This window comes from Rhinoraja longicauda, chromosome 5 (genome assembly GCF_053455715.1).
Source record: "Rhinoraja longicauda isolate Sanriku21f chromosome 5, sRhiLon1.1, whole genome shotgun sequence".
Taxonomy (NCBI): domain Eukaryota; kingdom Metazoa; phylum Chordata; class Chondrichthyes; order Rajiformes; family Arhynchobatidae; genus Rhinoraja; species Rhinoraja longicauda.
In genome coordinates, this window is record NC_135957.1 from 22388162 (window position 1) to 22415686 (window position 27525).

At 42.3% G+C, this 27525-nt stretch overlaps 2 protein-coding genes across 3 annotated transcripts in view; one reads left to right on the forward strand and one right to left on the reverse strand.

The window, feature by feature from the left end:
• Positions 1-828: 828 nt before the first annotated feature.
• On the forward strand, positions 829-12741 carry agt (angiotensinogen). Of its 2 annotated transcripts, none has more exons than XM_078399052.1 (5): positions 829-941; positions 3424-4224; positions 9492-9750; positions 11139-11352; positions 11993-12741. In XM_078399052.1, the coding sequence occupies exons 1-5, from the start codon at positions 890-892 to the stop codon at positions 12194-12196; spliced, it is 1530 nt and encodes a 509-aa protein (XP_078255178.1). In that variant the 5' UTR covers positions 829-889; the 3' UTR covers positions 12197-12741. The 2 variants fall into 2 exon arrangements, with proteins under 2 accessions (XP_078255178.1, XP_078255179.1); XM_078399053.1 differs by having other exon boundaries at positions 11139-11280.
• A 1422-nt stretch (positions 12742-14163) lies between these two features.
• cog2 (component of oligomeric golgi complex 2) overlaps positions 14164-27525 on the reverse strand; it is a 43122-nt gene continuing 29760 nt past the window's right edge. The window contains exons 13-18 of the mRNA XM_078399054.1: positions 23953-24153; positions 21054-21126; positions 18936-19078; positions 16260-16399; positions 15478-15658; positions 14164-14802 (exon numbers count right to left, since the gene is read on the reverse strand). Of these exons, the coding sequence (XP_078255180.1) occupies positions 14701-14802; positions 15478-15658; positions 16260-16399; positions 18936-19078; positions 21054-21126; positions 23953-24153 (840 nt within the window). The 3' untranslated portion in view covers positions 14164-14700. The remainder of the gene's footprint in view (positions 14803-15477; positions 15659-16259; positions 16400-18935; positions 19079-21053; positions 21127-23952; positions 24154-27525) is intronic.

Genomic DNA, 27525 nt, shown 5'->3' on the forward strand with positions numbered 1-27525 from the left:
CAGCCATGATCGCATCGAATGGCGGTGCTGGCTCGAAGGGCTGAATGGCCTACTCCTGCACCTATTGTCTATTGTCTATTGACTGCCTCGGCTTGCTGGTGGATGGGGAAAAGGCGAAGATAAGTGGAGTCAATGGTCGCAGCCCACTCCGGTCGGAGTGTGGGTAAGGGTCGGCGGTGGTGGCAGCAGCGATGGCAGGCGCAGCTTGTAAATTGGCCAAGGAAGCTGTGTTGGCTGGCGGTGGCAACAGTAGGTCCGGACTGGATGCGGCACGAAAGAAAGAGATAATCAGGTTTTCCGTCTTTCCCTGTTCCAATGAAGGGTCTCAGATCTGTAACAGTTACTGTTATCTCTTTCCACAGATGCTGCCTGACCTGCTGAGGCTTTGCAACGATTGCTGCCTTTCTTTCAGATTTCCAGCACCTACAATTTCTTCTTTAATTTTCATCTTTACGATCTGATCTTTGTCAAAGGGCTACAGTATTTTCGGAACTTGCTCTAAGTGAAATGGCTACATGTTTCCTACATCACGACAGTGATTATATACAAAGTGTGGAACACTTATTAACTTTATTTATATGCTGTAACTGTAATTCTTTTTGTGCACAACCCGCAGGCATTGCCACTTTCATTTCACTGCACATCGTGTATGTGTATGTGACAAATAAATTTGACTTGACTTGACTTGACTTTGGAAGCTCCTGAAGGTGCCATACAAACGCAGAGTCCCCTGTCACAACTCCCTCAATACTGACCTGCCAAGGTTAACAGGGTAACAATTAACAATTACCGTGACTTTTTGTGGTCTATTTGAATGTAAGCAAAAGCTTTTATTTATCATGGACAGCTGACCGGTTAATAATTACCTCAGCAGGGAAAAGATCACTTCATGACACATGTGCATGGAACAGTCAAAAGCAACGGTCAGAATTTTAGTAACGGTAAGTGCTTCTCTAAGCTCAAGGCTTAATTGGAATATATTCCTTCTCAAGTTAGAGTGTGCATCGATTGTATGCAGAGACCCGAACCTTCAGCGGGACACAGTGATTATATGAAGGAGGTAGTTTTTAATATAAAGTATATTGTTGTACAATTGCAGCAGAGTGGGGTGCTTCCCCTGCACCGAGATGAATCTACCTATAAAGCACTAACTTGTTCGAGTTTTTTGAGGAGATGTGGAAAGTGATTAATGAGGACAGGGCTGTGGATGTTGTCTACATGGATTTCAGTAAGGCATTTGATGGTCACCCATGGTAGGCTGATCCAGAAGATTGAGATGCACGGGATTAATGGTGACTTGGTCGTGTGGATTCAGAACTGAAAGAAGGACAATATTCAGTCTGAAGAATCATCACCCATTCCTTTTCAGCAGAGATGCTGCCTGTCCTGCTGAGTTACTCCAGCATTTTGTGTGTATCTACAATATTCAGGCTAGACGTCTATGACCAGAGGAATGCCTCAGGGATCTCTGCTGGGACCTCTGCTGTTCCCCTCCCTTTGTTGTTTTCGCCGTCATTTATATATTTTATAGCATCGATATGGAAGTGGCATTCTTAATCTTGTTCTACTTGTACAATGTCAAAAAGATATTGTATCGCATTGTATGATATATATATATAAATGCTGTGGACATAAATGTAGATGGTTTGGTTAATAAGTTTGCAGATGACACCAAGATTGCTGGGGTCGCGGACTGTGAGGAAGGTTGTCAAGGATACAGTGAGATATAAATTACCTACGGAAATGGGTGGAGCAATGGCAGATAGATGTTTAATCTGAGGAATTGTGAGGTGTTGCACATTTGGGAGGTCAAATGTAAAGGGAAAATATACAATCAATGGCACGATCTTTAACAGCATTGATGTACAGAGAGATCTTGCAGACCAAGTACATAACTCCATTAATAGACAATAGACAATAGACAATAGGTGCAGGAGGAGGCCATTCGGCCCTTCGAGCCAGCACCACCTTTCAATGTGATCATGGCTGATCATTCACAATCAGTACCCCGTCCCTGCCTTCTCCCCATACCCCTTGACTCCGCTATCTTTAAGAGCTCTATCAAGCTCTCTCTTGAATGCATTCAGAGAATTGGCCTCCACTGCTTTCTGAGGCAGATAATTCCACAGATTTACAACTCTCTGACTGAAAAAGCTTTTCCTCATCTCCGTTCTAAATGGCCTACCCCTTACTCTTAAACTGTGGCCCCTGGTTCTGGACTCCCCCAACATTGGGAACATGTCTCCTGCCTCTAACATGTCCAACCCCTTAATAATCTTATACGTTTCGATAAGATCCCCTCTCATCCTTCTAAATTCCAGTGTATACAAGCCTAGCCGCTCCAGTCTTTCAACATGGGACAGTCCTGCCATTCCGGGAATTAACCTAGTAAACCTACGCTGCACGCCCTCAATAGCAAGAATATCCTTCCTCAAATTTGGAGACCAAAACTGCACACAGTACTGTAGGTGCAGTCTCACTAGAGCCCTGTACAACTGCAGAAGGACCTCTTTGCTCCTATACTCAACTCCTCTTGTTATAAAGGCCAACATTCCATTGGCTTTCTTCACTGCTTGCTGTACCTGCATGCTTCCTTTCAGTGACTGATGCACTAGGACACCCAGATCTCGTTGTACGTCCCCTTTTCCTAACTTGACACCATTCAGATAATAATCTGCCTTCCTATTCTTACCACCAAAGTGGATAACCTCACACTTATCCACATTAAACTGCATCTGCCATGCATCCATCCACTCACACAACTTGTCCAAGTCACCCTGCAACCTCATGGCATCTTCCTCACAGTTCACACTACCACCCAGCTTTGTATCATCTGCAAATTTGCTAATGGTACTTTTAATCCCTTCATCCAAGTCATTAATGTATATTGTAAATAGCTGCGGTCCCAGCACCGAGCCTTGTGGTACCCCATTAGTCACTGCCTGCCATTCTGAAGGGGACCCATTTATCCCCACTCTTTGCTTTCTGTCTGCCAACCAATTTTCTATCCATGTCAGTACCCTATCCTCAATACCATGTGCTCTAATTTTGCCCACTGATCTCCTATGTGGGACCTTGTCGAAGGCTTTCTGAAAGTCGAGGTACACCACATCCAACGGCTCTCCCCTGTCAATTTTCCGAGTAACATCCTCAACAAAAGTGGCAACAAAAGTAGACAGAGGGTAAAGAAACCATATTGTATGCTTGCTTTCATAGGTCAGGGCATTGAGTATAAGATAGGCACTGATGGACAATGATAATATATTGTACTATTGATTATTGTATTTTATTTCTTGCGATAATGTTCCTGCAAATCAGCAGCAAGTAAGAATTTCACTGTTCCGCTCCAGGTGCATGTGACAACAAAACACACTTGACACTTCACTCTGCGATAACCAACAAATGTTTCCTCTCTGATTCCAGCGTTAAGTGAGAAGAGGGAGAGCATGAAGCTGATCTTCCCCCTCCTCTACATTGGGACACTCTTGGAACCAGGGACACCTTACCGGCCCTACATTCACCCCTTTAGTCTGGTTAGCTGCAAACGATTGACCTCGTCGGTGGAGGTGGGTGGGAAAGAGACGGCCTTGCCCGGACTGATTGAAGTTAATGCAACTCAGGTCAATGGCTCCAGCGGTGCGTGGTGGGGTGATAAGGAGGAGGAGGAGGAGGAGGTGCAGCCCAACCGCAGAAAGCAGAGATATTTATCCAGTCTCCAAGCCGCTCTGGGCACTGCCTGGTTCTCCCGTTGGATGCCACTGGAGCGGTCAGGGGCCGCGGTGCTCTCGCCTCTGTACCTCCACATGGTGCTGGCCAGCCTGTTGCTGGGTGCGGAGGGGACAACCGCTGACAAACTCCACGACGTCTTGGGCCTCTCCGACAGCAGCTGTGGGGAGACAGGGGACAGCCAGCGTTCCCAGGACATGCATCAGCAATCCCTGCTGCTCTTCCGAGACATCCTCTCCCACCAGCGCGGCTCCCTGTCCACCGGCACCTGGATGGTCGTCCAGGAGGGCGTGAGGCTTCGCCGCAGCTTCGTCCACGGCCTCCGGCGCTTTTTCCCCGAGGTGCAGCTGGGAGGTGCCAACTTCAGCCAGCCCCGAGTGGTTGAAGAGTCGATCAACAGGCTCGCCCACAGAGCGAGTGGGGGCCGGCTGGACAAACTGGTGGCCGGTCTGACTCCCCGCACCAACATGCTGGTCGCCAGCTTCGTGCACTTTAAAGGTTAAACTCTAGGTCACAGTTTAAGGATAAGGGGGAAGTCTTTTAGGACCGAGATGAGAAAGTTTTTGTTTCACACAGAGCGTGGTGAATCTGTGGAATTCTCTGCCACAGAAGGTAGTTGAGGCCAGTTCATTGGCTATATTTAAGGGGGAGTTAGATGTGGCCCTTGTGGCTAAAGGGATCAGGGGGTATGGAGAGAAGGCAGGTACAGGATACTGAGCTGGATGATCAGCCATGATCATATTGAATGGCGGTGCAGGCTCGAAGGGCCGAATGGCCTACTCCTGCACCTATTTTCTATGTTTCTATGAAACCAGGAGCAGCTTCGAAAGCAGTGGAGTGGCTTGTCGGATAACACCCAACATTCCCGACAGACCGCTGGGAAGAAATCCGAGGACACTCCACTGATTTTCAGATGATTTCAGTGCCCGGACTGGTTTTGAGCTGAGCTTGTGAGATTCACCAGAGCGTTAGTTTGGTTGTAAGTCAAGTCAAGTCAAGTCAATTTATTTGTATAGCACATTTAAAAACAACCCACGTTGACCAAAGTGCTGCACATCTGACCAGGAAAAAAAAGAAACATAGTGGCAGGCAGCCAAACACAACGGCGCGGCCATCTTGAACAAAATGTTAATTCAATCACCCACAGTCCAACAACAAAAGCATTAAATAAGCATCAAAATTACACCCCCAAAAAACCCCCCAAAACACCGTCCAACAATAAAAGCACTAAACAGGCACCCAAATTACCCAACCCCAAAAACCCCCAAAACACAGTCCAACAATAAAAGCATTAAATAGGCATTCAAATCACACAACCCCAAAACCCCCAAAAACACAGTCCAACAATAAAAGCATCAAACAGGCACTCAAACCACCCAACCCCCAAAACACACAAAAAAAGAAACATCCATCAAAGAAACGTCCATCACAGTGAGTCTCCTCCAGTCCTCTCCTCACTGTGATGGAAGGCCACAATGTCTTTCCCTTCTCCCGCTGTCCTCGCCCACAGCCAGGTTGTTGTGGTTGGTTGTAAGTCACACAGACTGGGTTTGAACATTGAGGTTAGAGGATGATCCGGTTAAATGGCCAAGAGATGGATGGATGGATGGATGGATGGATGATCACAAAACCAGCTGTTCACAAAACCAGAATTTTGATCACAAAACCAGAACCACAAAACCAGATGATCACAGAATTAGCTGTACTCGGATTCCACTAGTTTGCAGGAGCTATTTAGTTTAGTTTCCAGCGCGGAAACAGGTCCCTCAGCCCACCGAGTCCGCGCCAACCAGCGATCCCTGTACACTAACACTATCCGACACACGCGAGGGGCATTTTTTACAATCACACCAAGCCAATTAACCTACAAACCTGTACATCTTTGGAGTGAGGGGGGAAACCGGTGCACCTGGGGAAAACCCATGTCATCACAGGGAGAACGTACAAACTCCGTACAAACAGCCCCCGTAGTCGGGATGGAACCGGGTCTGGCGCTGCAAGGCAGCAACTCTACCAATGCACCACCGTACTCAAAGCTGTTCATGTCCATTTCCTGCTCAAACTGCTTGTAAAAATCGCAGGAACCAGCAAATTTGGCAGCTTTGTTGAATGATTTGATTTTGCTGTTAAAACTGGTTCCGTTTTTTTGATGAAACTAAAAATTGGGTTTTTCAAAACAAATCAGCATTTCAATTGGAGATTAACTCCACTAACTCCTTATAACCCTACTTTAAGTAACTGAAAATGACCTAAACTGCGCAGAACCATTAACCAGTTTTCTTTTTAAAAAAGGATCTATATTTGTCCACGTACCTGGGAAAAAAAGTGAACTTTAAGGGGTTCCTTGAAAGACTGTGATTAATAGAAAGATAGTATGATTGATTTGACACGGCATTCGAAGTTATGTGGGTTGGATATTTCAAAAACTAGTATAAAACATTACAGAAATTTGATAATTCAAATGGGATTTCTATTTAAAATGTCACCCCTTTGGCAATGCTGTTCTGCTTCTTCTGAAAAAAAAGTTCAACCAAGCTGAAGCCCTTTCTTGTGCATAATGAGTGAATAATTCAACAGGGTAGATAGAGGACAAAAAAAATCCTTTCAGCGGAGTATAAATAAGATTAAAGCTGGAGTGGAGTGGGAGTGACGCATCAAGAATTTCTTCATGCAAAGAGTCTGAAAATTTGGAATCCTCTTCCTCAGCCTGAGGTTGAATTGAGTTTCTCAAAATGGAATTTGAAAGATATTAATGAGTAAGACTATACTAGAAACATAGAAAATAGGTGCAGGAGTAGGCCATTTGGCCCTTCAAGCCAGCACCGCCATTCAATATGATCATGGCTGATCATCCAAAATCAGTACCCCATTCTGGCTTTTTCCCCATATCCCTTGATTCCTCTAGCCCGAAGAGCTAAATCTAACTCTCTCTTGAAAACATCCAATGAATTGGCCTCCACTGCCTTTTGTGGCAGAGAATTCCACAGATTTTCAACTTTCTGGGTGAAAAAGTTTTTCCTCATCAGTCCTAAATGGCCTACCCCTTATTCTTAAACTGTGACCCCTGGTTCTGGACTCCCCCAACATCAGGAACATTTTTCCTGCATCTACCCTGTCTAATCCTCTAAGAATTTTATATATTTCTGTAAGATCCCCCTCTCATCCTTCTAAATTCCAGCAAATACAAACCCAGTCAACACATTCTTTCATCATGTCAGTCCCGCCATCCCGGGAATTAACCTGGTGAACCTACACTGCACTCCCTCAAGAGCAATAATGTCCTTCCTCAAATTAGGAGACCAAAATTGCACACAACACTCCAGGTGTGGTCTCACCAGGGACAACTGCAGATGGACCTCCTTGCTCCTAAACTCAAATCCTCTCACAATGAAGGGCAACATGCCATTAGCTTTCTTCACTGCCTGTTGTACCTGCATGCTTACTTTCAGTGACTGATGTACAAGCACACCTGGTCTTGTTGCACCTTTCCATCCTCTAATCTGACACCATTCAGATAATGTGCCTTCCTGTTCTTGCCAAAGTGGATAACCTCACATTTATCCACATTATACTGTATCTGCCATGCTTCTGCCCACTCGCCTAACCTATCCAAGTCACCCTGCAGCCTCATAGCATCCTCCTCGCAGCTCACATTGCCACCCAGCTTTGTGTCATCCGCAAATTTAGAGATGTTACATTTAATTCCTTTGTCTAAATCGTTAATATATATTGTAAACAACTGGGTTCCCAGCACTGAGCCTTGCGGTACCCCACTAGTCACTGCCTGCCATTCTGTAAAGGACCTGTTAATTTCTACTCTTTGCTTCTTGTCTGCCAACCAGTTTTCTATCCATGTCAATACCCTACCCCCAATACCATGTGCTTTAATTTTGCACATTAACCTCTTGTGTGGGACCTTGTCAAAGGTTTTTTGAAAGTCCAGATACACCACATTCACTGGCTCTCCCTCGATGAGTGCTTTTGAGAGTTCTTTGATAAAGGTAGCATGCAGGATTAAAGGCGGTAGCACTGGAAGTGCAAGTTGATTTTGAAAACGTGGTTTGATAAAATGTGGCATACAAAGGGAAAACACGCAGGTTAACATCTTTGAGCTGTGATAACTTCACCTTGTGATTTCCTAACGGATTGAGAGGCATAGAATCTTTTTGACTGAAAAAAGAAAGGAATTCCCTAGACACATGTATGACCATTACTTTCCACATATATGATGCTCTCACAGCAGGATAAATTAATCCAGTGTTAATAAATGGTAGAGCATTGGGAACCTAGTGTATAATTCTAAGCAGTTAAAACTAAAAAAAATAATACATTTATAAAGTTCTGGGAACATGTGGTGATACATTTGTACTTTGTTGGGATTATAAATATTCATCATTGGATCCATGAAGCATATCAATTTAACATCACAAATTCTCCACACGGAATCTGAAATCCGCATCTGCAGTTTCTTGTTTCTACATTATAAATATGTTACTTGGAATCCACTTTGAACAACTTAAATATTGCTATGAATGGTTTGATACAATGGTGGGGCCTTTGGTGATAAATTAATCTAGCGATGGGAATGTATAACGCTAAATTGAAACAATTCTTATAATCTGATAGATTGATACTACTCTGGAAATCTATGATGATAAATTGATTGAGTGTGGAGAATTTATGATGCTACATGTAATCAATGATGAACTGATACAGCAATGATAAGTTCTGAACATGTAATGATAAGTTGATCCAGTGTGGAAACTTAGGATAAATTAATAGTGTTTGGAATCACGATGAAGAATTCTCCAGCCATGGGAAACAATGACTAAATAACCAGTGCTGGAAACTAATGTGCTGTGCACAAGTCGTTTAGTGCTTGGAATGTATTCACTCCTGGCAATTTGTGATATTGGCTCTATGCCAGGCATACTTGATGATGAATTAATATGTTGCTTGGAACCTATGATGACAAGTTTCTTCAGTGCTGAGGAATCTATCATGATAAATCGACTAGTGCTGTGCACGTGATAATTTGTTATATGCCAGGAACTCCTAACAGTAAATTGGTCCAGTGCTAGTTGATAAATGGATCTGGCACTCCCAACTTATGCTGACAGATTCCTGGTGCTGGGAATCCATGACAATAAATTGAACTGATGCTGGGAACCAATATCTGTTTAGCCCACCAATTATCAAGTTGTCACCGATTATCAAGTGATCTCATTTACCAGCACTTGGTGATTCAAGGGCCCAGCCTCCCCCTGACACACTGACGCTCCACTACTGGGAATCAATCATGAATTGACCCAGTGCAGGGAACTTTGAATACAGATTCTGCAGTGCTGTGAATAGGTAACAATAAATCAATTCAATGCTATGACCGTGCATGGCTGGAAAAATGGATTACAGGTTCTGCAGTGCTCCGAATTGATAACAATAAATTAATACAATGCTACGAACATACATTAAATGGTACAATACTGGGAAGCTACAATCACACATTCCTCACTTAGCACATTCCAATATCACCCCTCTCCAATTTGATGGAGATAAAAGTGCTCCTGCCATTATTCAAGGAGAACAGTAAATTTCCCTGTTGTCCCATCCAAAATGTTACACCTTTAATACAAAAAATAGTGATGCAAAATATTTTTTTCCTTCCAATATTTACATGAATTTGAGTCTTGGGACAAAGGACCAGGATCTCTACAGATGTGGGAATGTCCTTTGTAACTTTATCAAAATAACTTTTCTTTACTCAGGAAGATGGAAAACCAGATCTCAATGTCATGGGACAGAACTTCGGGATTTCTTCAATGATGCGGGGGACAAAGTCCAAGTTCCTATGACAATTTGGTGTGGTCAGCTTCAGTACAAGACTGCTCCCGAATACACAATGATTAAACTTCCACTGAGTGAGACAACGTATGTCATGCTAATTCAACCAGTTCAACCAGCCAAAATGAAGAACTTTGAAAGAACCCTGACAACTGACAGAATCCGGGGCGACTTTCAGACTGGGTACTCAGAATTTAAAAAACTTTTTTTAAAGATTCGTTAAACTTATTGCATAGAAGCAGATAATTGGACCCAACAGATCCATGTCAGCCCCACATATGCCTTCATCACCTTCACTTTTAATACCCTGCTGTTCCCATCTGTCTAGTTAAGAGGCTTTCCTTAAATTCAACAATCCAAAAAAAGCTCAACTCCCCTTGTGGTACTGAGTTCTACATTACTACCAATTCTGGGCAAAGAGATTTCTTTATTGGCTCACGAGGAAATTACTTTCTCTTTATGACTCCTAGTTTTGAAGATGTACATCTTCTGTAGGTCAATCCTTCAAATTCTTTCAGGATCTTAGAGATTATTAAAGATGTTATGGGTCCTAGTCATGCTAGAAATAAGCCTAAGAAATAAGCTGCATTCATTATTCAATGGATTACTGAGAAACTGCTGTGCTGTAGGTAATCCAGAACATACAAATGGTGTTATAAGTGCAACTCATTCTTTCTTTCTACTAGGTCACCACAAAATCTTTTCTTTGAGTTGGAAAGGACCCTCAACCTGTTCCTATCTTCAGTAACTATCTTTCAGTTCTGGCATCATCCTTGTGAACCCTTCTTGTGTCCTTATACCTTTCTTATTATCTGGAGATCAGATTGATCAAATATTTCAAGTGTGGTCCAAACAAGATTACATACACAAGCTTTATATAACTGTTATGAAGTTTACCACTCCGAGATGGAACCACAGAGATTAGCTTGGTGATTTCAGGCATAAATAAAAAAAGAGTTTTGATGCTGGAAATCTGAAATAAAAGCAGAAACACTGAACAAATAAAGCAGCATCTGTGGAAAAAGAAACCGCATTAAGGTTTCAAAGACACAAGAAGCAGCAAAAGTCTTGACAAGAAGTCCTCAAACTGAAATGTTAACTCTGCCTTTCTTCCCTTACGCTGCCTGACCTACTGAGCATTTCCCAGAATTTTCTGTTTCCATTGTGGATTTTAAGGTCAGATTAGCCTGGGCTATCACATTTAATGGTTTGTATATTTCTATCTGGACATCACATTTCAAGGAGCAATCTCTCTTTATTCTATTTTACCAAAATATCCAAGATACATGAAAAGTTGCACACAATGAGACACAATTTATATTTCCATTGTCGAGTGGGCAGGCCAATGGACATAGATGGGTGCTGCAAAAATGTTGACGTTAGACTAGCTAGTTAATCCTGATGTGTGATTCTTTCAAACTCTGGCATTGTAGATGGGCAATGAATCAGAAAGCTGACATTGAGTCTTAGCCAATTTTGCCTTCTATACCAAGTCTAATTTCACCCGTCAAAACGTTACCTTGCATGCTCAATTGATTGATACCTGGTGAAATTTATCTTGCATTTTGCAGGTTTGTGAAGCTCGTAATGCCACGCTTTGTGTGGGAAGGCACCTACAATGTGAAAGAGTTGTTCAACCAGGATCCAGACATACTGGGTGGTCAAGCCAATTTCTCCAGGATAAGCAGTGCCCAACGGTTGGTGCCAGAACAGGTAGGGGACAATACCACACCCACATCCAAGAAGATAAATGTCATCCGGAAAGTACAACCTTGTCAAAGTGAGGTACATCCCAAGATGCTTGCTAAAGTTAAATCAGAGTTCTCAATCTGGACATTATAGCTCTTCTGTCCACCGATATCAAACTCTCCCTTGTTTACCTTTAAGTCTACTCAACTGGCCTATCTAAGCTCAACTGCTGCTGGAACCCTTTCTTCAGACATTGTTATTGGTTTATTATTGTCATGTATTGTGAGATACAGTGTAAAACTTTGTGTGCTATCCAGTCAAATCATACTACACATGAGTACAATCAAGCCATTACACAGGTAAACTGGACTGCAAAGAGAAAAATATCAGAGTGCAGAATATTGGGTTACCACATTGGCTATTCAACACTCCTGGCCAGACCTCCAACTTTGTCCTTGATTGGCCGAATGGCCTAATTCTACTCCTATCACTTATAAAAGCTCTTTTTCGATTGAGCTTTCAGCCAATTGCCCTTATATCTCCTGAGGTAGCTCGGTGTGGTTTTGATTGAAAATCTCCTGTGAGATTTGAAATACTTTACTAAGTTAAAAGTGCTAGATAAATTGTGTTTGTTTCTTTTGTTTTTTCATTTGTATCAATTTATTAATAAATTATTAACACATTTGTTTCTTTGAGCCTCCTCACTCCATTAAAAATCATGCATATATTTTTTTAGGTTATACAAAGCATCATTTTTGAAGTCACAGAAGATGACAGAGAGCAAGTCATTGCAGAAGATCTCTCCGTCACCAACACAACCACAGAGATTCGAATAGACAAGCCATTCTTTTTCCGAGTTTACGATGGGACATTGGAAATGTTGCTGTTTCTTGGCAGAGTAAAGAAACTTCCTTTAAAACCAGAATTTAAAATATTTTAATATATGTTGTGCTCATGGAAAAATTACCGGAAAATAGTTCAGTAAAAAATAAACAGGAAAAAGAACCTGTGAGATTGGAGCAAATGGTCCTCAAAAAGAACCATCAGCAGCAGTTTGTCATTGAACCAAATGGCTTCTTCTGGCCAGGACACAAAATGCTGTAGGAACTCAGCAGGTCAGGCAGCAACCCTGGAGAAAATGGATAGGCCAAGGTTTGGGTGGGACCCTTCTTCAGACTGATTGGGGGCGGGGGGGGAGAGAGTAAAGAAACCTGGAAAAGGGCACCTATCTATATTCTCCAGGGATGCTGCCTGCCCTTCTAAGTTACTCCAGCACTTTGTGTCCTTTTGTGTATTAACCAACATCTGCAGTTCTTTTTGTTTCTACATCTTTTTCTGGTCTTTTGAATCAGGAATGATGGCACTAATATACATTTTATACATAAATGGCACTAATCTAACATATTAGAGCCAGAGGAAAGTAATGACAAGAATACTGTTTGAAATGCCACGATTTAATAATATTAAACTTAATGTATTTACTTGCTGCAAATTTTGCCTCTGTAACTATGCTCCTTATTTATAATTGGTATCTATATAAACAGTTCAAGTTGAAATTACACCCTGGCGGGGAAGGCACCAAGGATCTACTCCTTGAAGCATTCATGATCACGATAGAACTGATGTGCCTGCAACTCTGTTTCAATAGGCAGATGGCAGCCACTGCATTGGTGCGTGTCTGTAGACATGTATAGGCTAAACTGGGTCAGGATCATAGGCTGTCTTCCTTGGAAGGTCCTTTGCAAACAATAGTGGAATAGCATCCAGCAGTGCCTGCACTGATAATGAGCTTATTATCTTTTCTGTCCACCCGAGAGGCAGACAGGGCCCAGGTTTTTAAAGCCTTGTCTGATAAACGACACCACTGATAGCACAGCACTTTCAGTGAAATCCTGTCCAAATGATCTGCTGAAGTCTCCACACCCGAATGTCAGACCTTCCAACTCCAACACTAAGCATGGTCCAAAATGAACCAGATATTTTGTATTCTTTTCTGCACTTCTTGTTCAGTAAAAGAATGTTAAAGTTAATAGTGGAATCTAATTTTGAGTCAGGGCAGCTGTAGACAATCCGGAGTTCAGTTTAATATAAACCTTGTGGGTGAACTCAGCTTGTTCTCAGGGGCATTCACCCAATCTCACAGCAATCCAAGCAGAAACATTCCCAGTCAGCAATACTTTCCTCAGCGTTACTATCAAAGGCCATCAGTGAACTAGATCCGTACACCAACCAAATTTTATCTATTTCATGTTTTAAATGATTGAACAGTTCAAAGTATCCAGGTACTTCCCATCATGTACAGAATTTAACTATGCAGTTGTTATACATGGAAATGAAGGACATTAAAACAAAGGAACTTCTCAAAGAACTTTCATAAAAGGGTGACACAAGGGAGGCCGGATGCTGAAACCTTGAGCAAAGAACATACTATTGGAGGAACCCGGCGGGTCCATTTGAATGAAACTGGAAGAACAGCGTCTCATTCTGTTTGGGTAGCCTACAACACAACAGCATGGACATTGAATTCTCCAATTTCAGGTATTCTCCCCCTCCTTTTTATCTACCAAACATTTTTCCTCCCCACCCATGCACACCTTCTTTCCACTCCCTCTCCCCCTCCCCTCCATCACTCAATTCCTTTCCCCTTCTCCATCTATTCATCACCCCACCGCATGTGTCCATTTTTCTCACCCCCACACTCCCCCCATCATTCCTTTCTACCCACCATCATTCCCTCTAGTTCTACATTTCACTCCTAATCTTCCTCCGTTTTCAGATTCCACCATTTGCACTCTTTTGTCTTCCCCACCTCTAATAATATATCTAGTTAGTCCAAATGCATCTCTACTATTCAGCTCAGACCAGCAACAATAAGTTCCACATTTCAACCATTATTCGGGCAAGACATTTCTCCAGAATTCCTTGTTAATTTATTTAAATAAGATGAGAAATCATTGACATGGCAGATTTTGAATAATTTGACATAGCAGAATTTAAATAAGATGAAGAATGTAACATTCTTCCCCACTATTGGGGGGGGGGAGAAAAATAAATCACAGTTCTTGTCTTCGTAGTTTCAATTCCAACTACATTTAAAGTATGTGAAAAGATAAATTGCACTTGCCTGATGCAGCCACCAAATCCTGCATCCCCAACATATTGTCCAATTCCCCACTAAGAATTATAGGTACAACAAACCAATGAACAATCAGTAACTCCATACCGACATTGCACAAACATCCCTCAGAGATTTACAAGCTGCAATCCCACCTTCATGATTTATCACGGCTCAGACTCAAGAAGAGATTTGCAACACACGCCCTCCCACCTTGCGAATTATAACTGTGAAACATAGCATTAAAGCGGCTGGTGGTGATGAAATGTTTGTCGCAGAGTCTGGCCAGAGAGTGGAGTTTGTTCTTTCTTCCTAGCTCCTGCAGTCTGTCAGACAGGCTCGACTGCAGCCACACCTTTGGCAGCTTGCACTATATCCAGCAGAGCCACAAACTGTGTGAAGGATGACATCTGCAGGCCCATTTTCTGGACCTGGGAAATAGAAAGGCAAATATGATCAATTAACCGGTTCCACAACCAATACATTTACAACAGAGAAATATTACTACAGTGTGATATTACGACTAAATTATGCATTCTTTATACTGGATGTAACTTTTTTAATAAATAGGGCTTGAAACCTTTTGAGACAGTTCAAATTAAACCACAAAGTTTAGTTTAAGAGATGCAGCATTAACCTTTGGCCCACTGAGTCCATGCCGACTATCGATCACCTGTACATATTAGTTCTATATTGTCCCACTTTCTCATCTGCTCCCAATGCATTAGTAATAATTTAGAGGCCAATTAACCTACAAACCTGCACGTCTCTGGAATGTGGAAGGAAATCGGAGCACCTGGTGGAAAACCACACGGTTACAGAGAGAGTGTGCAAACTCTACATAATCAGCACCCACGGTCCGGTTCAAACCTGGCTCTCTGGCGCTGTGAGGCAGCAGCTCTACCAGTTGCACCATTGTACCACCCAAAAAACAAAATATAAGGAAAATATAACAAAATTGAGAATCAGCATATCTATGATCACCCAGTTCCAAGTGTTTTTTTTAATATACCATGGTATTGGACTTTGAAATGTCTCCTCACCACCTCCAACCCCATTCCACCACGCCACAACCTAATTGGGCCTAGGAACTATAAGTGACCTACCTGTTCCCGTAGGTACTCGACATCCAAAGCTAGTTGTAACCTGATTTTGTTGTCGTCACTGATGCCGCTAGTTGTTCCCATGCTGCTTGGAGCTGCAGATTTCCTTGCTTGCTTCAGTCGCTTGAGACTCTCCTCCATCTTTTTAACTGAGCTTAGAACGTCAGAAACTGTTTCGTAATATCTGGAAAGAAGTAGCTCGGCCTGAGTTTTTTTTAAACAATTTCTTCCTGAACATTGTGTCCTAAAGTGCCTTCAACCAATCATGATTTTAAGAAAACCAAAAACCATCATTCTTTCATCCAGCCTCAATTTTAGGAACCAGTTGAAGCAATCATTGTCCCTTTAATAATTGGGAACTAGAAACCAATGTTCTTTATTTTAATTTAATTTAGAGATAGAGCATGGAAACAGCCTACCAAGTCCATGCATCTTTGGGATTTGGGGGGAAGCCAGAGCACCCACAGAAAACCCACAAGGTCACAGGGAGAACGTGCAAAATCCACACAGACAACACCCAAGGTCAGGAATGAATTTTGGCTACAACCTGAAAGCATAGAGCTCTTCACAAGTTTGTCACAGGACTGTTATCATCCACCACACAGACAAAATAAGCGTACAATTTGTTACAATAATAAACAATACCAATATCTCACTCAAAGCTCGCTCCCCAACGTACAAAGCTTCCTGAGTGCTGCACCTTGGATATTCAGAGTAACTTGCATAATAGCACAGTTAGAATGAGGTTTACTTCCGAAATAAGTTGTATATCATGGAATTCTTACCTTTCCGTGCTAATTCTAATAGCACCAGATAACCACTCCTGCATTCGGTTTTCTTTCACAACGCCCTTATATTGATTCTGAAGGTGGTACAGGGGTTTCATTGCATTTTCAATGTACAAGGAGGCCTTGCTAGGGACTTCCTGACAAAAACAAAACACAAATGTTTTAAGATGGACACAAACTTCATGGCAATCAGGATGATATCTAATCACATGGCAAGCAGGATGTAGATACAAGCTACGCAAGATCAGGTAATGTCTGCAAAGCAATCTGACCGCCTTCTTAAGAGTTTACTCTTTTCTCATGGTGTTAGCTGGAGAATTTACATTGGCCAGACCATGGGGTAAACTTGGTCGATTCCCTTCAAAATGGTGTCATGGAATTTTGTTGTCACCACCTTAGACAGCAGGTACAGGGCACCCTTAGACAGGGTAGCACGGTAGTGCAGAGGCAGAGTTGTAGCCTTGCAGTGCCAGGGACCCGGCTTCGATCCTGACTACGAGTGCTTGTCTGTACGGAGCTAGTATGTTCTCCACCAAACCTGCGTGGGTTTGTAGATAAATGCAAGTGGTTCAGTTGATTTTCTGCCCATTTTCTGATTTAATAGTGGTAAATGGGCAGGTTGGATTTCTCCCACTTTTTCTGAACAGGAAGTACCTGAGCAATTTTCATAAAGTCGAAGATGCCAATGTTGTAACTGTACATGGAATAGATAAGTTGGTGGCACAGGTAATTCTGGAGGACAGTACTAAGGATGAGTTGTTGTCTGGGGTGGGAGCTGCTTTACGTCCTCGTCGTCCACCCTGGGTACTCCGAAACACTAATTGCCACTTTTGATTGTTGTAGTTGACATACGAAAGAAGAAGTTGTTGTCTGATCCCACGGACTTTGCTCTTAACCATTTCTTTCATTTCTTTACAATTATTTCCTTTCCCTGACTGACACAACCACACTTCCAATCGATTCCTACTTCAAGAGGTGTGGTTAAACTTCTGTACAGCTTGGCATCAGAAATTTTTGATACCTAATTACCAAGATTGAACTTTCAATTCAAAGGCAAAACATAAAATGGCCTTAATATATAAACTTGTCTTCTCTTCGAATCTCCATTTCTCAAGCCGTTTCATTCCTTCCTTCCTTCCTCCAGGTAGCCTCCAATGGTTTCAATTAACAAGATGGCCCTTTGGCTCGTCTATTCTAAGATTGTCATCACTTTCCCCACCTTGTCCTCCCAACCTTGTTCTGAAATGAACCAGCATGATTTTAGCCAGTCAATTGATAATATATCAAATTGAAAAATGCTCTCAAATTATGAATAATCACATAACCTACACCCCCAAGACCCCTCTAATGCAGCAATTTAGTTTAGTTTAGAAATACAGCATGGAAACAGGCCATTCAGCCCTACAAGTCCACACCGGCCATCAATCACTAGAACTATGCTATCCCAATTTTGTATCAACTGCCTACACACGAGGGAAAATTTACAGTTAACCTCCAAACCCACATATGTTTGGGATGTGGGAAGAAATCAGAGCACCAGGAGAAGACACGGGCGGTCACGATACGGCAGAACTTCATGTATCCCACGAGGGAAATTGATCTGCCAACAGTCATAAAAACACAAAATACATGAACCATGAAATTAAAGTGACGAATGGAATGGCTTGGGGGATGTGCAAAGATTGGGGAGTCAGTCTCAATCTCAGTCTACCCCATGACAGAAGGGGCAAGAGTGAAAATTTGATAGCCACAGGGAAGAAGGACCTTCCGTCCTGCATGTTGGTGGAACCAGTCTGTTGCTGAAGGTAACCATGGAGGCTACCTTCAGGATGACCATGGAGGGGGTGACCTGTATTGTCCAAGATGCTCTACAGTTTGAGGAGCAACCTCCACTCCAAGACCATGTTCCATGAATCCAACACCGCCCCCAGGACAGAGCCAGCCTTCCTGATGAGTTTGTTAATTCTATTGGCGTCCACGACCTTTGCCCTGCTGCCCCAGCACACGGCAGCGAAGAAGATGGCACAGTCTACCACTGATTGGTAGAACATCTGCAGCATCTTACTGCAGACGTTGAAGGAGCGGAGCCCTCTCAAAAAGTACAGCCAGCTCTGTCCCTTCTTGTACAGGGCCTCAGCATTCCTGGACCAGTCCAGTTTACTGTCCAGGTATTTGTACTCACTGGTAAACTGCACATCCACACCATTGATGGAGACAGGGGACAGGGGTGTTCCTCCCCTCCTAAGGTCCATCACCAACTCCTTTGTCTTGTCGGTGTTGAGCTGCAGGTGATTCAGCCCACACCACTCAACAAAGTCGTTGACTACACCTCTATATTCAGATGCCCTCCCTTCACTGATGCAGCCCCCAATTGCAGAGGGGGAACAGGGAGAACGTGTAAACCCCACACGACAGTGCCTGAAGTCAGGATGGAACCCAGGTCACAGGCGCTGTAAGGCAGCAGCTTTTTGTTCAGGTGTTGTTCATTTGTTCAGGTAATTTTGGTATATTTTGTGTTAATATTTTCCTGCTAAAGAACTGATGGAGTCCAAAGACAGATTATCTGGTCCATTATGACTGCGTTATTACTGCTGCTCGCTTTATAATATTTGCTGTCAGCGTTTATTTTTCCACTTACAACAAAAACAAAGATGGCAATTGTTAAATGCTCACCTTGTTAGTCCTCCGATAGAGCCTGGGTACCTCAGAAGCATTTTTAAGATAACTGAAACAGGATTCACTGAGTTCTTCAATAATCTTGGCACTTAATGTTGGTATACTGTTTTTCACAGAAGTCTGAGACTCTGCCAGTGCTTCTGTTAGGAGGAGAAATCCAGATTAGCACCAGTGTCCAGCAGCTGCCTCCTTCCCTCATCTCAATGGCCCCATCACTTTTTCAATTTCTCTCTCCCCATCTACTTCCATTTATCACCCACCTGTCTCTTGTCTCTCAATTCCACTCCACCCACCCCACCCCACCACCTCCTGGCTTTAACTGTCCATTATCCTTCACCCCTCCCCAGTATACCGATCGCTCCCTGGCTCCTGCCACACCACTCCGACTCTTCTCTTTATACTGGCCATCTTCTCCCTTCTAATGCAGGTCTCAATCTGAAACATCAACTCAACAAATATGGCGGTCAACCCACTGAGTTTTTGTTTACACTTTTTTTTGCTGCACATTAACATCTCAATCAAGGCATGATCAATTGTGTGTTTATTTCATAGTATACTTTATTCCTGTTTTCTTCACATTTTATTTTATGAGTGATGATAAAGGGAATGGCTTTGGTCTGCGAATTAGCTATCAGGAGTAAAATATCTCCTTATACATAGCACCTGAAGGGTATATGGAAGCAATGTGGGACAAGATTTATGAAAGTAAGTGATTTCAGAAAAACAAATAAAGGATTGGGTTCTCTCTTCAGGGCTGGGCATTATCCAGCTTGACACGGAAAAGTACTGAGGAAACTAGATTCTTCCAGGTGCTACCCTTCCAAGTCCAATCAATTAGATGTTGAGGTTTCAAACGTCTTTTATTGTCACGTGTCATGTCAATTGGCTATTAAAAAAAATGTGCACTACTTGGACGTCATCTCTGCAACTGGATCCTCAACTTCTTGACCAACGGACCCCAATCAGCGAGGAAAGGGGACAAATCATCCTCTACGATAATCCTCAACACGGGTTCTCCGCAAGGATGCGTTCTCAGCCCCCATCTTTACTCCTTGTACACCCACAACTGTGCAGCCATGTACAAATCTAATTCAATTTTCAAATTCACAGATGACACCACCATTGACACCACAGACACGTGACAATAAACTAAACTGAACTAAAGAAAGATATCACCTGCTGTTCTGCCTAATGCACTTGCTTCATTCATCTCAAAGTTCTGTGAGATTTAGTTGTAGGCAAAGTGAATGTCACGATAAACTACTTAATTGTTACAAATTTTTTCTAAGCCTCAACCTGACCGAATTTGTTATTCTACCAATACATAGGAAAGAGACTGTATTTCCCTAGTAAATTGGCAATTATGATCCAGGTAGCAATAGTTCTGAATCAGATGGCAGTGGTTACGAGCCCCATTCTATAAAATAGGATGACACTTCCAATGGAATACCGAGGGAAGCAGCGTTGTGAGAGGTGCCATCTTTCAATGAGACATTTCTGCTCTTCCAGGTGCTACTCTTCCAAGTCCGATCAGTTAGATGTTCAACTGGCTATTAAAAAAAAAGGGCACTACTTGGACAAGACAAAGCATCTTATCAAAGGACAACGTCCAGCCTTTCATATGGGTGCAAAGGATTTAGGCAAAGAGCCTGGTTTACTTGAAAAATCACCATCACTAAAAACAGAAGCCCTTGTCCTTATTTTATGGTTGTTTGTTTGCAAATTGGTAGCTGTACTTTCTAAACTGTAACAGCAACTATGTTTCCAAAGTAGTTTATTGCCCGTGTGTAAAATACCCCACGGAAAGATTCTTATTTCTTTATATTTGGAAGTGTGGTTGAACCTTGAAGCAAGATCACATGAAATGTTACATGGGTATCTTACCATGAGTCAATCATTCTTTTATTGTTGTTTAATTAAATTAGACAGAAAGAAAGAAGCAAAATCTAACATACATACACATTCACTCCAAACCCTCAATAAACTCTGAAAATCCTTGCACAAATTTCCTCATTGCTCAATCTCCAATCATCCTGTAGCATAAAGCAGCTCAAAACCATGAGGAAAATTCCTCATATATCCTACAACTCCCTCAATTTTTTTAAAAGATCTTACCTGAAATAAGAGAGAAATTCTGAAATCCAATACCCCTTAGTCTTGGATTAATTAGGTCTAAAAGGTCAGGAAGCTGGAAAGAAAATTTTAGAGACAAAATGAAACATGTTCTGCATTTTCCACACTGTCAGCCAATCCAAGAAGATAATGGACTCTTGATACGGCAGTCCTATAGTATACCATCCCAGAGATTATTGCCCATATATCTTGGGTGCAAATGCTAGAATAGCAATTGACCAAGGATGACACCACAAAGAGTTCACAAACATAGGTTTTGAACAAGGATGTTAAAACATTGACGATATAGAGTCACGGAGTGATACAGTGTGGAAACAGGCCCTTCGGCCCAACTCGCCAATATCGGCCAATAATGTCCCAGCTACACTAGTCCCACTTGCCTGCGCTTGGTCCATACCCTTCCAAACTTGTCCTATCCATGTACCTGTCCAATTGTTTCATAAACGATGGGATAGTCCCAAGCCTCAACTACCTCCTCTGGGAGCTTGTTCCATGCAGCCATCACCCTTTTGTGAAAAAGTTACCCCTCGGATTCCTATTAAATCTTTTCCCCTTCACATTGAGCCTATGTCCTCTCAATTCCCCAACTCTGGCAAAAGACTATGTGTATCTATCCGACCTATTCCTCTCAAGATTTTGTATATTTCTATAAGATCTCCCCTCATCCTCCTGCATTCCATGGAATAGAGACCCAGCCTACTCAACCTCTCCCTATAGCTCATACCCTCTAGTCCTGGCAACATCCTCGTAAATCTTTTCTGAACCCTTTCAAGCTTGACAATATCTTTCCCATAACATGGTGCCCAGAACTGAACACATTATTCTAAATGCACTCACCAAGGTCTTATACCACTGCAACATGACCTCCCAACTTCTATACTCAATACTCTGACTGATGAAGGCCAAAGTGCCAAAAGCCTTTTTGACCACCTTATCTACCTGCGACTCAACCTTCAAGGAACCCTGCACCTGTACTCCTAGATCCCTCTGCTCTACAACACTACCCAGAGGCTTACCATTTACTGTGTAGGTCCTGCCCTTGTTCGACGTCCCAAAATGCAACACCTCACACTTCCCTGTATTCAATTCCATCAACCATTCCTCCGCCCACCTGGCCAATCAATCCAGATCCTGCTGCAATCGTTCACAACCATCTTCACTATCTGCAAAACCGCTAACTTTTGTTTCATCAGCAAACGTGCTAATCTTGCTCTGTATGTTCTCATCCAAATCATTGATGTTGATAACAAACAGTAATGGGCCCAGCACCAAACCCTGAGGCACACCACTAGGCACAGGCATCAAGCCTGAGAAGCAACCTTCCACCATCACCCTCTACTTCCTTCCATGGAGCCAATTTGCTTTCCATTCAGCTATCTCTCCTTGGATCCCATTCAATCTAACCTTCCAGAGCAGCCTACCTTGCGGAACCTTGTCGAACGCCTTACTGAAGTCCATGTACACAACATCTACAGCTCTGCCCTCATCAACCTTTTTGGTCACGTCTTCAAATCAATCAGAATTGTGAGACGCGATACAAAACCATGCTGACTATCCCTAATCAGCCCTTGCCCATCCAAATGTCTGTATATCCTATCCCTCAGAATACTCTCCAGTAACTTACCAACTACAGATGTTAAGCTCACCGGCCTATAGTTCCCAGCATTTTCCCGGCAGCCCTTCTTGAAAAGAGGTACAACATTTGTCACCCTCCAGTCTTCCAGCACCTCTTCTGTATTTAAGGACGACTCGTAAATTTCAACCAGGACTCCCGTAATTTCCTCTCTAGTTTCCCACTTCTCGGATATATCAGATCAGGCCCTGGAGATTTGTCTTACTTCAAACACAGCAGTACCTTCAGTACTTCTTCGACAGTAACCCTGACTGCTCTCAAGACAATTCTAGTGATTGCTCCGATTTCCTCCATCCTACTTGTCTTTCTTCTCGGTAAATACGGAGGAGAAATAATTATTTAGGATCTTGCCCATCTCCTGTGGCTCCACACAGAGGTGACCTCTTTGATTCCTAAGAGGTCCCACTTTCTCTCTAGTTCCCCTTTTCCCCCTTATGTATTTATAAAATCCTTTGGGATTGTCCTTAATGCTACCCGCTAGAGCTATCTCCTGGCCCCTTTTTGCCCTTCTGATTTCCTTTTTTAGTTTACTTCTTAGTTCCTGAAACTCCTCCAAGGATGCACTTGATCCCAGCTGCCTATACCTGTCCCATGCATCCTTCTTGTTTTTGATTAATGTCTCAATTTCCCTCGTCAGCCAAGCTTCCTTACGTTTGCCTGCTTTGCCCTTCACTCTAATGGGGACGTACACATCCCGAGCTCTCTTCATAGAGGGCTCGGGATGTGTACGTCCCCGTTAGAATGAAGTCCCCGTTAGAGTAAAAGTACACTTTTAAAAACATCCCACTTGGCCGATGTTCCTTTCCCCTCTAATAACCTGCTTCAGTCAACATAACACTTAATTTCCCTTCTTTGATCAAAGGCACAAAGTCGGGGTATACCTTACTGTCTGTAATGCAGCAATGTTAACTGTATACCAACAATGGTATATTGTACTTCCAGCACCGCCCCGAAGGCTCAAACAGAAAGCAAGGAGCTGGAGATGAGGATTCGGACCCGACTGCAACATTTTAGCAAGTTTACATCTCCAACACACCATAACATCTTAGGGAAGTGGGAAAACTGAATTCTGAGGCTAATCTCTTATTTGATGGATACTCATCCATATGTATAACTGAAACAAATGCACTCTAATCCTTTAACTTCAATAAATAATTTGCAAGGAAAAAAAGGAAATTTCCAAAGATTCTAAAACAGACATTACTTCTTTTTCAGATTTTGGAACGCAAAGAAATTAGCTCTTCATACCTGTTCTTCGACCTTGTCTAGATCTGCAACAAGGTACACAAGTTGACTAACAGTGAGAGGGGGTACAGCTTTCACATCATGAGCTTGCCCATTTCCCAATTCCTCACTACTTCCATTTGGAGCGAATACCATGTTGTTGTTGGTGGGCGTAGGTTTTATCCCATGGTGAGTAAGGTCCTTGTCTGGTGATGCACTTTTCATCTGTGGAGAGGAAGATAAGTGAAAGGAAAGAGAAAAACATTTAATGATGACTTGCATCACCGTGGTACCACTAAATAACCCCAAATGTCAAAAGATTACAGGGAGAAGGCAGGTGAAGAGGGTTGAGAGGGAAAAATAGATCAGTCATGATCGAATGGCAGAGCAGACTCGATGGGCCAAATTGCCTAATTCTGCTCGTGTGTCTTATGATCTTATGAACTGGCAACCAACAAATCCAGTTTTAAAACTTCTAAATATTCCAAACAAATGTAGTCCTTGTAAAGAGTATTCCAAGTTTCTCATCTATGTGGAGAAAAATAATCCGTGACAAGCATTTAATTTTAAAATTGCATTTCCCCAAGGGTGTATTTCTCCATAACTGAATACATGTTCAATTTTACACCTCTGCAGAAAGTTACAGTGCTTCAAGGAAACTTATAAAGTGTAGACACGAGGAACTGCTGATGCCGGTTGACAAAAACAACACAAAGTTCATTTGGCCCATCGAGTCTGCTCTGCCATTCTATTTTTCCCATTTCTTCAGTCTGAAGAAGGGTCCCAAACCAAAACGTTACCCATCCATGTCTTCCAGAGATGCTGCCTGACATGCTGAGTGACATCAGCACTTTGTGTTTAAACTTAAAGCGGCTTTCTGTGAGAAGTATGCAAAGTTACTGAGTAACCATAAAGGGTGGTGTTGCCTTGGGTTGAGCTTTGTTCGTGTTTGGAATACTCTATGCAAATATTTGCTTTATTTGCCCCCAGTGATAGGCTGAGATTAGTACATGTTCAATTGTCTGAGCACGTATTTGCCTTTTCAGTTCATTCGTACAGTGCATGGGGAAAATACATATTTGACTTATAAATTCATGTGATCCTCCTTTGGTTAGTTGCGATGTGATATAAAAATGCTGCATTTACAACAGTTGTTTAGATTATATATTTTTTGCCCTTCATGAATAATGGAAAAAGCCGCACTTCTGATTATCAGTATTCTAAGGGAAATGGTGTACTGTTCTTTTCTCAAAGATAGCTTCATTTATGCCTCCCTCCTTCTAACGGGCGTGCAGCAACGCCTGTATTTGGAATTTTGCGTTGAAATAAATGAAGCAATTTGCTTTGTTGATGTGGTAGAGAATGTTTCCCTATTTTATCTGCTTAAAGATTCATTAGGGCGGCACGGTAGCGCAGCGGTAGAGTTGCTGCTTTACAGCGAATGCAGTGCCGGAGACTCAGGTTCGATCCTGACTACGGGTGCTGCACTGTAAGGAGTTTGTACGTTCTCCCCGTGACCTGCGTGGGTTTTCTCCGAGATCTTCGGTTTCCTCCCACACTCCAAAGACGTACAGGTATGTAGGTTAATTGGCTGGGTAAATGTAAAAATTGTCCCTAGTGGGTGTAGGATAGTGTTAATGTACGGGGATCGCTGGGCGACACGGACTTGGAGGGCCGAAAAGGCCTGTTTCCGGCTGTATATATATGATATGATATGAAAGTTATTCAGTTTCTTTGATACTAGTTTTTTTTTTCTTAATTTGTCTCAGCTGTAATGCAGAGAAATAAAATCCAAATGAGGTTTAAAGGACAATGGAAAGTAATTTTAAAGGAGATGTTGGGATGAGCCAACTTGTCTATCATTTGTCAAAAGTGTTCCAAGGGAGACAGTTTTGAGATGATATGTGGAGCTAAATTGATTAAGGGAAGGGAGACCCTGCCGAACAAATTAACGAAAGATCTTGTTCAGATTGCACCCATAATATTTTGCACCCATAAGATGTTGATATGATGCCACAAGGATGACTAATTAACAAACGGAAATGTTATGAAACAAGAACACATACAGAGGTGAACTCAAATATGACTAAAGTAGGGAAAGCAAAGGGTGGTTGTGACTGAAGCTGTGTTGATGGGGCAAGGAGATGCCAGCAGGTTACCAGCTTGACCAGTGTTTGGGCTACTGTTGTTTACATTGCCTATTGATTAGCTGAGAGGAAAGGTGTAAATCTGTATTAATTTACAGGGGGGAAAACTGATAAGTGTGAGAAAAATTACAAACCTTGGGACCGGGCAAACCAAATTCATTAGGGTTTGGACAGATTGAGAATCGAGCTGAAAATTATGTAAAACCAGAGTAAAATATTTCTGAGCATTTGAAATGACCAAGGAAACCTAAATTAAACCGGACTAGAAATCATAATAGTTTTGAGATCAAATGAGAGTTTTTATAAGCATTGAGGAGAGAATGGTGAGCTTGTTCCGCTGACTCTGGAGAAGTGACTGCTCAGGGAACAAGTTACTGATTTGCAATTCCAAGATTCTGAAGGCAACAGATATCTTAAACTGCTTAATATTTCTGATCGTCACAGTTCTTTAGCTCACAAAATGTGTTTAGATGTAAATACATTAAGTGTACGGTGGTGAGTGCATGCATTGGACTGCCAGAAGGGAGAGCTTGCTTAACAGATGCACTGGTGTTCGACAGGAAATGCCAGATTTTGTTGACACTGCACACGGTACGCTTAGATTTCAGCAAGAGTTTTGATATGGTGCCACAGGAATGATTAATCCACACAGTCGGAAGTCATGGGACAGGTGGTAAGCTGAAATTAAGTTGAGAATGTGGGGGAAAGTGCCAAATAACAAATCCAAAATTGAATAGCATTTTGTCAGTTCACTGTATTGTTTTAAAAATATTATGGAAAACTTGTCAGAAATTAAGATTATTTAATATTTTGAATGATCTATGAGGTAAGGTATTAAGGTAAAGAATGAAAGCGCATTGCAAACATACTCTATTCTTGGACTCACTGTGAGCTCATAGTAAACATACATTTGGCAGCAGTGTTATTCTTTGCAAACATTATGCGAGTTAAAAAAAAATCTAAATCTCTGACCAAGGCTTTGGAAAGAGTTTTTAATTTGCTTCCTTATCAATAACATAATGGTAGCACTGGAGGATAGGACTGAGTGCGGACTGCTGGAATCACGAGGCAGCAGCACTACCAGCTGCTCCACTCCGTCGCCCCAGTATTCTGTTGCAGTATTGCTAAAATATAGGAAACATTGTAACTAATTAGGTGACATTGTGTTTTCGTTCTGGTGAAGTGTCATGGTCCTCAAACAGTTAGCTCTATTTCTCCTCATCTACATGCTGCCTGACCTGTCCTGTAGAGTATTTTCACCATTTTAGTTCCAGATATCCAACATCTGCAGTCATTTTGACTTTCACCGTGGTTACACTACTCGTCTGGAACCAAAGAAACTGGACTACTGACCCAGACAAAAGAGATCAAATTCTATTAGAGCAGCTAATTAAATAAAGCTGGAATTTTACAAAAAAGCTGGTATCAATGACATTGACCAAGAAACTAC

Excerpts from the sequence above, each read along its gene's own strand:
- agt (XM_078399052.1), top strand. The coding sequence starts at position 890 with ATGACACATGTGCATGGAACAGTCAAAAGCAACGGTCAGAATTTTAGT. Across the intron at positions 9,751-11,138 it reads CGGGGCGACTTTCAGACTGG|GTTTGTGAAGCTCGTAATGC; the intron begins GTACTCAGAATT and ends TGCATTTTGCAG. Across the intron at positions 11,353-11,992 it reads TACAACCTTGTCAAAGTGAG|GTTATACAAAGCATCATTTT; the intron begins GTACATCCCAAG and ends ATATTTTTTTAG.